We start from the raw sequence: 10,907 nt of genomic DNA, 5'->3' as shown, positions 1-10,907 counted from the left end.
TTCTTCTTCTCCTTGTGTGGTTATTTATAGGAGATTATGGGGAGTTGGTGAAACTTCTTGTTGCACCTACCAAAAGAACACAAAAGAAATGTGTTGTTGAATTAATCAACAAACACCTTCTTGATACAACTTATTGTTGTACCTACCATTCAAAAAACGTGTTTCTTTACAAACTTGACCAAAGCCACCCTTACCGAGTTTCCTCTCCGTCTTATAAACAGGAGAGTTTCCAACTTGTACCTATACCAAAAAAAAATGAAGTCAGTAAATTAAATAGCTTAGCTCCCAAACCACACACCAACAAAAGATCTAAAGAGTTCCAAGATGATGAATGAAGGTGAACAAAAAAAATATGATGTCATAAGGTTAACAGAAGTTACACTTTCAGGGACAGGACCCATGGTGGAATCATCTTCCATGCCTGCTATTTTCTCTGGACTACCGCCTTCCGTAGCAAGATCCTTATCAGCTGCCCCTCCAACTCGATTTAAGGCAGCTGGAAGAACCTCACAAGGCTCAGGCTCTAAGTCTGTATACCTGATACCCCTCCCCCTACCGGCAGCAGTTGTTGGTCTAGGAGGCACCGCGCCTTTAGCTAAAGCAGCATTCCCTCTTCCTCTACCACCACCACCACCACCTCTTCTCCGTGTCTGAGGAGGAGGAGGAAGTAGGATGTTTTCAACTAGCTGAGGGTTAGGCTGATGATCTTCAATGCGTCTCGATCTCCTAGCTCCACTTCTTAACTCTCGCATTTATGTAAAATATACAAAAAAATCTTTTTTTTTTCCTGTCATATAAAAAAAAGAAGAGTTGTGTAAATAAACAGTTTATCAGATGTTACAATCTACAAACAAAAAGATGGACCAACACAAAATCGAATTGATTCTCGTGTATCCACAGACATATACACAAAACTTAACATAGATTCGAGGAGAAGCTAGCTGTAAATAATGATTCATCAGTATCTTAAAAATAAGCTCCATAGGAATCGAATCAAAGATGCCAAAGGTCTACTTACCAGAGGATCGATTCTAAATTTAATCAAAGACGATCGGACGATGAAGAGAGTGGAAGATGATCGATCCAGAACAAACAAAACAAGAACTTTCAGATCTCTCCTCTCCTCATCGAGTTCCAGAAAAAAAAAAAAGAGAAACCGATTAGCTTCCTTGTCAAATCCTGGAGTGGCGATTTTGAATGTGAGAAAGAAAACTTCTGAGCTGTTGTGAAGTGAGACAGGTAGAGAGAGAGTGGTGGTTGCCTTGCCGCTAGATTTAGTTAGGGGCTGTTAATAATGAAGAAGAAGAAGACGATTGGTGAATTTTTGGTTTTAAAATACGGTAACTACATGAGGAGCCTTAACCGGGTTCCTTAACCGGCTTGAGCCCATTTTTGACTTCCTTAACCAAAAAACAATACAACTTCTTTAGCAATGAGCATAATACAAGTGATGATATACAATACATCCTTCTAACAAAATCACACCACAATCTCAATATTGCTTACAGTTGTAAACTGTGTGTACGTATATGTTACAAACATCATCAAGATCAATGCATGCTTAAACAAAAATGAAATCCATGATAATTACTCTTATTAAGCAAAAAAACATGAGGGACATACATAAGTTTGTATGTAGTGTTTTAAAGTAAAAAAATCATAATTCATATGTACTAATAAGTTTAGTGGCAAATTAGCAAATCCTTTTATTGCTTTGCTCTTTAGTTTGTTTTTTTTTTTTTAATTTTTTTACAAAAGGACCTCTTAACAAAAAAAAGGCAAATCAACGTCGGTTTCAAAATCTAGTGCGAGGAAAAAATTGCCCATTAAGGAGAGAAAGAGCCTTATCTTGTTTGGTTTGATTTGGTTTGCATTTTGTCGCCTTATGATTAAGAAGAAAGACGAAGAATCAAACAGAAGTGAACTTTATTTCTAAACCCACTACTCCACAAGGCTCTCTGGGTTTTTCGAGGTTGCGTTTTACTTCATGTCCCGTTAGCTCTCAGACCGTTTCTCTAGGGTTTTACTGCTTTAAAGCTTTTGCCTTTTTGTTTTGTTGATACTCTCGAAATGGCTGGGGCCTCCTCTTCTTCTGATAGCTTCCCTCTGGGTATGTTCATTTTTCACTCAAAGACAACTTTTTTTTTTTTTTTTGGTATTGGAAGTCATCATAGAACTTGTCTTAGCTATTGATTTCGTATCATTGGATTGTTTGTTTGGAACTATTGATTTGATGATGGGGATTGTATTGTCATCAGCACCTTTCATAGGTTGTCTTTTTGGATTGATTGGTGTCCACTGATGATAAAAGAAAATATATGTTTTTTTTTTGCTCCTTTTATGATGAATTTCATCAGTATTTGTCTTTGTTAGGAATTGGATTTTGAGATTTTTGTTATTTGAAATACTGACTTGGCTCTTGTATCTAATGATCGGTGCAGAAACATCAGATTGGTTCCAGGAGTTGTCTTTAGGTTCAGATGCAAGTGAAGCCCCTAGGAACCATTATAAGGTACTTGCTCGCTTGCTACTGTTTTGGGGATTGAAAGTCTTAGATCTCAAACTATGTGTTGGGGATTAGGATCTTATATACTAAACTGTTATGCAGAGGTTGGGATGCTGATTTAATGCAATAAGAAAATATATACTAAACTGTTATGCGGAGGTTGGGATGCTGATTTAATGCAATAAAAAAATATATACATTTTTTTTGTTGTTCACTGACCTGACTGTGTTCTGTGTGAAGGGTTCTCTTCAGCAACACTATGGACATGTACCTTGTGGTGCATATACTGCTCCATCTTCTCATGGAAGCGAAAGAAAGCCTAATCTTAATGTTGGAAACGTGATAAATGGCGGAGACCCGTTTGGTTCATACCCGTGGGGTTACTATCCTTCTGGTGGCTACCAGGATCAGAGTTTTGGTTATGGCCACAACAACAATTCAAATACCTTTTCACATCTCATGATGGTATGTTGTTTCTGTTTCATCACACCTTACAAATCTCTCAATCTCTATTTCTATGGATGTAGAATGTATGTTTTGTTCTCTTCTAAGCAATGCTCTTTCTTACTTGCAGGATCCACACAATTCAAGTTTTGACCAGTTTGGATATAATGATCATTTGTATTCAAACCAAGGACTGTATGGACTTTACGGTAACGTAATCGACTCTGGTCATGCTTATGGAACGTTTGGTTATGACTCTTGGAAGCTCGGGAGAGATTGGTATCCTGTTGATGGCTATAGAAAGTCCAGAAGCTTCAACTACGGACGTGGCTACAGCGAAGAGAAAGCAGATAGGCTTAACGAGCTTTGTAGAGGACCAAGAAGCAGTGAAGGTCTCAGCTCTACAACGAAGCAAGACGCTCCAATGGCAGTAGATCTCCATCGCTACAACGGAGAGAACTTCCCTGAAACATTCACCAAAGAGAAGTTCTTTGTGATCAAGTCATACAGCGAAGACGATGTCCACAACAGTATCAAGCATGGCGTGTGGTCCAGCACACCAACTGGCAACAAGAAGTTGAACGCTGCGTATTACGAAGCCCAAGAGAGTTGTTGTCCTGTTTATCTCCTCTTCTCGGTTAGTAACGAGGAGAGTTCATTCATGCTAATGTGTTTCTCGTGGATTCTCTGTTTGATTGTTTTTTTTTTAATCTTTGCAGGTGAATGCAAGTGGGCAGTTCGTTGGTGTTGCGGAGATGACAGGTCCTGTTGATTTCAACAAGACGGTGGAGTATTGGCAACAAGATAAATGGATTGGTTGCTTCCCTGTGAAGTGGCGTATCATCAAAGACGTACCGAACAGTTTCTTGAGGCACGTAACGATTGCTAATAACGAGAACAAGCCCGTTACTAACAGCAGAGACACTCAAGAGGTTTTGTTGAACTTCCCTTAAACCCTTGTTAGACCATTTTTAAAAACTGTAACGGTCATGGTTTGGTTGCAGGTGAATGTGGAAGATGGAGCCAAAATCATAAAGATATTCAAGGAGTATATGAGCAAGACATGTATACTTGATGACTTCAAGTTTTATGAGACCAGACAAAAGATGATCAGAGATAAGAAGATCAAGCAAAAGAAACAGGTTACACACTTCTTTTAAACCTTTGCTTCATCTTAAAACCTTTCAACATGTGGTTGTGGATTCTGATTTGTTTTCTTTATACAGGTCCTTGATGTAGCTTCTGTAGAAACGATCCACTGAAATAGATGAGAGAAAAGATGATGACTTTTTAATTAAAGAACTTAGTTTGGATTGTGTTTCTCGGTCTATGGATTCCTGAGAACCTTAATATAGCTTCTATGCTTTTCAAAACTTGTTACATTGTGTTTTGTTCCTTGTATAAAGGACGCACCATATGATAAAAACCAAACTCAACTCATGATTTGCTCTTCTCTAGAGTTCATATCAGAGCATTGATAAGATTCTTTGTGTTTATTTAATCTGTTTTTAGTTAGAGAAACCAAAGTTCTAACCAGTAACAAAGAATGATTTACTAATATTTTTACAATCTTCAATGTAAATATACTAGATGCCTACATGAACTTTCTAAATGACGGCGTTTCTGAGTCTAACCGGCTAACCGCTACGAAGAATCTTTGTCCCCAATTAAATTTCTATCTCAGTCCCTAGACTTTTGTGTAAATCTAGTTTCATCCCTAAAAATTAAAGATTGTTACATCGACACCCAATTGGCTAAAACGTGGCAGAACCGCCGTAGAAGCTGCGAAACGACGACGTTTAAGAGTACAAAAAAAGTATTTCAAAATAGGTTACTCTCACACACAAGAGCCAAAGCGTTCTCTCCTCCCTTAAACAGTAGCAAACTATAACAACAGTGACGGCAAGAGCTAGTAGGCGTACAGATCGTCACCGTAGATTACGATGCAGCCTTATGGAATCCAGTCGATGCTCAAGGATGGTTACAGACATCTCTCTGGTCTAGACGAGGCCGTCATAAAAAACATCGAAGCTTGCAAAGAGCTCTCTACCATCACCCGCACTTCTCTCGGCCCCAATGGTAACCTTTCTTGGATCTAGTACTCTCGATTGAAATGATTCCATTACAGCGTTTTTGTTTAACTGTTCTGAGTAGGATCTCTAGTGTTAAAACAACACTTGTTTTCAGTTCTGTCGGAATCTGAATGTCTTCTGTCTCATTTCTGTCGGAATCCGATGTCTTCTCTGTTTCATTTTCGTAATGTTGCGGGATCTTTAGTGTATAACCAACACTTGTTTCAGTTCTGTCGGAATCTGAATGTCTTCTGTCTCATTTCTGTCGGAATCCGATGTCTTCTCTGTTTCATTTTCGTAATGTTGCGGGATCTTTAGTGTATAAACAACACTTGTTTCAGTTCTGTCGGAATCTGATGTCTTCTCTGTTTCATTTTCGTAATGTTTCTGGATCCTTAGTGTAAAACAACACTTGTTTTCAGTTCTGTCGGAATCTGAATGTCTTCTGTCTCATTTCTCTCGAATCTGATGTCTTCTCTGTTTCATTTTCGCAATGTTTCGGGATCTTTAGTGTAAAACAAGTAAACAACACTTGTTTCAGTTCTGTCGGAATCTGAATGTCTTCAACTGTTCTAAGTAGGATCTTTAGTGTTAAACAGCACTTGTTTCAGTTATGTCGGAATCTGATGTATTATGTTGGAATCTGAAGTCTGTCTTTGTTTTTTTTTTTTTGATGTTTCAGGGATGAACAAGATGGTTATAAACCATTTAGACAAGCTCTTCGTCACAAACGACGCTGGTACCATTGTGAATGAGCTGGAGATTCAGCACCCTGCCGCGAAGATCCTTGTCTTAGCTGCCAAGGCTCAGCAAGAAGAGATCGGAGACGGAGCCAATCTGACAATCTCCTTTGCTGGTGAGCTTCTGCAAAATGCTGGAGCGCTTATCAGGGCGGGACTGCATCCAAGTGATATCATTACTGGATATAACAAAGCAATCACTAAGGTTGGTGAAATTTAAATTTTGTTGTGTAAGTGATGGTGGTGACTAATGCTATTGGTTTACTATATTCAGACTGTTGAGATTTTGGAGCAACTGGTTGAGAGTGGTTCTGAGACAATGGATGTGCGTAACAAAGATGAAGTGGTGTTTAGGATGAGAGCTGCTGTTGCTAGCAAGCAGTTTGGTCAAGAAGAGATTATATGCTCTCTCGTTGCTGATGTGAGTGTTATTGAACTTTTGATTATGCTCACAGTTCCTCAGGGAGATTTACTTGTTTTTTTTTTTTTTTTTAACAGGCTTGCATTCAAGTCTGCCCAAAAAATCCAACAAACTTCAATGTAGATAACGTCCGTGTTGCCAAGCTATTGGGAGGAGGGTTGCACAACTCTTGCATAGTCCGTGGAATGGTCTTGAAAAGTGACGCTGTGGGTAGCATCAAACGAATGGAGAAGGCAAAGGTGAGATCACTTTCTTTTGTGCTTATGATTGAATGTCTCCTAAACACTTTTTGTTATACTTTCTTCAGGTTGCGGTGTTTGCTGGGGGAGTTGATACTAATGCAACAGAGACAAAAGGAACTGTGTTGATCCATAGTGCTGAGCAGGTTAGTTTTTTTTTTTTCATTACTAATATGGTTTCTTGTATTTTTAACATCTGTTTCTTTGGTTTCTAGCTAGAGAACTATGCAAAGACAGAGGAAGCTAAAGTTGAGGAGCTGATTAAAGCTGTAGCTGAATCAGGAGCCAAAGTGATTGTTAGTGGGGGATCAGTTGGAGAGATGGCATTACATTTTTGTGAGCGTTACAAGTATGCGTTGACTCTAATATCTTCTTAATCATTTTAGCTGATTATAATATACTAATAAGAACTTTTTTTGGCAGGATAATGGTTTTGAAAATCAGCTCAAAGTTTGAACTGAGGCGTTTCTGCCGCACAGCTGGGGCTGTTGCTCATGTAAGTGTTTCTCATTCACATTCTATATGATTTATGGTAATTTTAATTAATACGTTGATGATTATCGAACAGTTGAAACTAAGCCGACCAAGTCCTGATGATTTGGGATACGTTGATTCCATAGCAGTGGAGGAGATTGGTGGTGTGACAGTAAGTAGTACTCCTTTTTGAAATCAGTTTCTTTTTGGTTAATTTATATTTGCCTTTCATTGACCAGAGTATGCAATGATGTCTTTAGGTCACTATTGCAAGAAATGAGCAAGGTGGTAACTCAATCTCCGCAGTGGTTTTGCGTGGAAGCACAGATAGTATTTTGGACGACCTTGAAAGAGCTGTTGACGATGGAGTCAATACATACATGGTAAATCTTTATTTGTTCCATGTCTATTTTTCCATTGTTCTAAAATATATTTTTTTGTAACTTTGTATTCTTCTTCTTCTCAGGCCATGTGCAGGGACAGCCGTATCGTTCCCGGGGCTGCAGCTACCGAAATAGAACTGGCTCAGAGGTTGAAGGAATACGCCAATGCAGAAACAGGGTTAACTTTCTTTTTACTTAAGCCTCTGATTATATTATTATCATTGTAAAAAAACTTTGGTTTTTATTGTGACTGTTTAGGTTGCACAGTCATGCTATCCTCAAATACGCAGAGAGCTTCCAGTTTGTACCCCAAACCCTTGCTGACAACGCTGGCCTCGATGCGATGGAAATCATTGCTTCTCTGTACACTGGACACGGGTCTGGAAACACAAAGCTAGGCATTGACTTGGAGGAAGGTGCTTGTAAAGATGTCTCAGAGACTAAAGTGTGGGATCTTTTTGCAACCAAGTAAGTTTCATCATCCTGTAGAAAGTATATTTTTTCATTACTGTTTCATTTTCTCTGTGACTAAGGCACAAGGTGTCTCTCGGTTCAGGTTATTTGCTCTTAAGTATGCTTCTGATGCTGCATGCACGGTGCTTCGCGTAGACCAGGTATGCACAAACCGACCTCATTTGATATTCTAGTGAACAAACCAACTAGTCTCTCATGTTAGTTATGTCATTGGATGTTTGACATGATGCAATATGGCTTTACATATAAACGTAGCCTCTATACCGTTAGATTGAAAATTTATTTTCGATTGCATCACTCCTGACTGAGTAGTCTAAAGCCTATATATTCTTGTCTGGTGTATGTAAAAATGTGCAGATTATAATGGCGAAACAAGCAGGTGGACCAAGGAGAGACTTAGCAGCAGCCGCAGGTGCAGGCGCAGAGGAAGACTAAGTTCTATAACAAAAGAAAAACCCTCTTAGTGAAACTGTTTCTTCTGTAACATTTTTTCGTTTTTAATTCAGGAAAATTTTTGGCTATTGTCTTAGTTTGAGATTTGTGATCTTGTGTACACTCACCACCAACTCAATGTTTTGTCATTTGGTTCTTTTTATATTAGTCAGTGACTCAATTGTATCAGATTTTAGAAGAAATGTGACAAACTTTTGATTAGAAAAAAACAAACGAGTATTTGAACAAGATCGATCCTCCACACAGTTAACAAAAGAACACAAGAGAACGTACAAATTGAACCTAAGCTCTAAGTTCTAAGCTGCTTTTTATGTTCATCCCTTAGACTTCAGGTAGGAACAAGGTGAGGAGGCATCATCATATCATCATTCAGATGCACCCACATAGCAAACCCTGCAACTACAACAGAGAAGAAACTCAATCCCCATCTCAACACACGCTTGCCCCTTCCCTTTCTCGAGACTGTTTCAGTCTCTCCTGTCATAACTTTGGCCTCAGAATCCAAATCTGACTTCGGTTTCTCACAGATATATTCAGTTGGAGTATTAGTAGTACTACCAGATGTATCATATATTGATGATGACGAATAGCTTTCAGTGTACCGTTGTCTGTTCTCCACTAGCTCAGTGAATGGATCTTGTGCGAAACCGTGCCTGTGATGCTGTGAACAGACGTCTCCTGATGATTGTCTCTTCTTTGGCTTTCCTCTTGAGCTTCTTGAGCGGTTGGTCCAAGAGCACACAGACTCATTAAACTCAGAGCTTCTGTTCCTCTGATGGAACATAACTGACTCCATGTCATAATCTTCAACGCCAGGAAACTGAATCTAAAAACCAAAGCAGCAGATTAATAAAACTTCTTTAAGAATGAACACACAAGAGAGATAGCATTAGACATTTCTTACTTGGCTTCCATCTCTTGGACTCTGGAGCACAGAACCGGTCTCTCGGTTATAGTCAGCATAATACACCAAAGGAGAGCCTGAGACACCAGTTCTTCCACTGGCTATACCGTTAAACAAAACATCTTCCTCTTCTTGTTCATTAACATAACTCCCACTATGTGCTCTCAAGCCTGGTGTAGACTTGATTGATTCTGCATTGAACATTGGTTCTGCTGACTCTCCTATCAATCTCTCTGCTGTACTCATGGTCTCATAAGCCGCCACTCTAACAAAATACATCTCATCTTTCAGATGTTTCTCCATCTCTTTGAATATAAGCTCTAGCTCAGAGCAAATACTCTTTGGATTCAGATACTTCATCAGAAAGTTAAGCATCTGCACAGCCAAAAGCCGTTTCTGAGAATCCCCCTCAACAACACCTAACTCCAGAATCCTCAGACCAGACTTCACCAAGAGCCTAGCATACGCCTCGACAATAAAAGGATTGTGCTTAGCAAGCGCTATGACAAGCGCCATATGAGACTTGGCCTCACTAGAAGTGGCTTCAAGAGCAACAGCCAAGCTTTGACAAACACTGTTAACCACTTCACTAGACGCAAACCGCCAGCTATCACAATCCACAAGCGACTTCAAGCAGAGAGCAGACCCCAAAGCGAGATGCTGCTGATGCTGCGTATCCAAAAGAGACTCAGAGAGAGGCTTGCAAAGAGAATGAATCACGTTCCTCTTCTTATCTTCCGGTGTTGCAGGATCAACCCCGTATCTAGCCATAGCAGCCACCGCCTTTGAGCAAGCCTGTTGAACGCCTAAGGAGTCCTCGCAGGAGGTCAACGTCCTTATGATAACCGGCATGATGGTGTCCACGTGTGGAGCGAGTTTAACTCCGTGAGCACGAGCAAGGTCTTCAAAGAGAGAAACTGTGTAGCCACCGGACTCAGAACCAATCTCTTTGGTTTCAGAGACTTGAGCAACAAAAACATGTATCACTTTTGGGTTCAAGTCTTTCACAATGGTTCTCAAGTTGCTCATTGCAGTCTTGTTAGTGTCTGGATCTTTGTCGAGGTTAGCCAGCTCTTGTCTAAACGCTGAACCGAGGTTTCTCCCCATTTCTTATTCCTCCTGAAAACAAAAGCCACAACGAAGTCAACAAGAAGACATCTTATGTGACATTTTCCTTAAGAGATATACAATCATTTGAATATAAGATAAGATTCGTTTACCCTAACAATCAATGAGTCTAAACCATATCCTTATAAAGAAAACAAAATCTCCAATAAACCAATAATCAATTCCCCAAAAAAAAGTAATCGACTTTCTTTGCTAAACCGGTCAAAATTATCATTTTACTGATGAATTTTGAATTTCTGTTGATGTTTGAGTAAACCCATTACTTAAAAGTCTTAAAGGTTCAATCTTTATACTATTTGATACATCTTGATCTGTGAACATGAATATCATCGAAAGGAAATGATATCGATTCGTAGCGATCAATTCACGAAAAGGGTCTTCTGGGTTCGAATCAGAAACGTGTATAAACGAATAGAAGAAGAGAATCAGTAACGCTAATCGACAAGAAATGGTATGAACAGAGTTTCGTATTGCTGCAAAAGTAAAAGTTGAGGAGTAGCGAAGAACGAAGCGTACCAGTGTATGATTGAAACCGAGGAACTTCAAAGTCTTTAGATTCCACAAGAGAGAAGGCTCTTTCTTCTCTTCTTAGTTCTTTACGATGCGACGCGAAGAAAAAGGATTCAACTTTTTTTTGAACGTTGAGAGTTTGGTGAGATGGGCGGGTTT

General features: G+C 39.4%; 4 protein-coding genes across 4 annotated transcripts in view; 2 read left to right on the top strand and 2 right to left on the bottom strand.

Moving 5' to 3' along the window:
• LOC106294747 (casein kinase I isoform delta-like) overlaps positions 1-1,304 on the bottom strand; it is an 8,812-nt gene extending 7,508 nt beyond the window's left edge. Inside the window, exons 1-3 of the mRNA XM_013730387.1 lie at positions 1,019-1,304; positions 381-787; positions 174-240 (exon numbers count right to left, since the gene is read on the bottom strand). Of these exons, the coding sequence (XP_013585841.1) occupies positions 174-240; positions 381-752 (439 nt within the window). The 5' untranslated portion in view covers positions 753-787; positions 1,019-1,304. The remainder of the gene's footprint in view (positions 1-173; positions 241-380; positions 788-1,018) is intronic.
• Positions 1,305-1,857: 553 nt separating this feature from the next.
• LOC106294750 (YTH domain-containing protein 1) lies at positions 1,858-4,446 on the top strand. Its single transcript, XM_013730390.1, has 7 exons — positions 1,858-2,110; positions 2,442-2,512; positions 2,747-2,971; positions 3,081-3,587; positions 3,670-3,882; positions 3,955-4,092; positions 4,177-4,446. Exons 1-7 carry the CDS (start codon positions 2,071-2,073, stop codon positions 4,210-4,212), a joined length of 1,230 nt encoding a protein of 409 aa, XP_013585844.1. The 5' UTR covers positions 1,858-2,070; the 3' UTR covers positions 4,213-4,446.
• Positions 4,447-4,792: 346 nt separating this feature from the next.
• On the top strand, positions 4,793-8,343 carry LOC106294748 (T-complex protein 1 subunit theta). Its single transcript, XM_013730388.1, has 13 exons — positions 4,793-5,029; positions 5,705-5,967; positions 6,037-6,183; positions 6,261-6,422; positions 6,491-6,568; positions 6,638-6,771; positions 6,846-6,918; positions 6,991-7,068; positions 7,157-7,279; positions 7,363-7,457; positions 7,538-7,747; positions 7,836-7,893; positions 8,111-8,343. Exons 1-13 carry the CDS (start codon positions 4,894-4,896, stop codon positions 8,186-8,188), a joined length of 1,635 nt encoding a protein of 544 aa, XP_013585842.1. The 5' UTR covers positions 4,793-4,893; the 3' UTR covers positions 8,189-8,343.
• A 47-nt stretch (positions 8,344-8,390) lies between these two features.
• LOC106294749 lies at positions 8,391-10,889 on the bottom strand. Its single transcript, XM_013730389.1, has 3 exons — positions 10,755-10,889; positions 9,111-10,229; positions 8,391-9,032 (listed from the first exon to the last, which is right to left on the bottom strand). Exons 2-3 carry the CDS (start codon positions 10,215-10,217, stop codon positions 8,535-8,537), a joined length of 1,605 nt encoding a protein of 534 aa, XP_013585843.1. The 5' UTR covers positions 10,218-10,229; positions 10,755-10,889; the 3' UTR covers positions 8,391-8,534.
• Positions 10,890-10,907: the final 18 nt, after the last annotated feature.

This window comes from Brassica oleracea, chromosome C5, assembly GCF_000695525.1.
Source record: "Brassica oleracea var. oleracea cultivar TO1000 chromosome C5, BOL, whole genome shotgun sequence".
NCBI classification, from domain to species: Eukaryota; Viridiplantae; Streptophyta; class Magnoliopsida; order Brassicales; family Brassicaceae; genus Brassica; species Brassica oleracea.
Note: the sequence above shows the minus strand (reverse complement) of the source record. Positions and strands in the feature narration are given on the sequence as shown.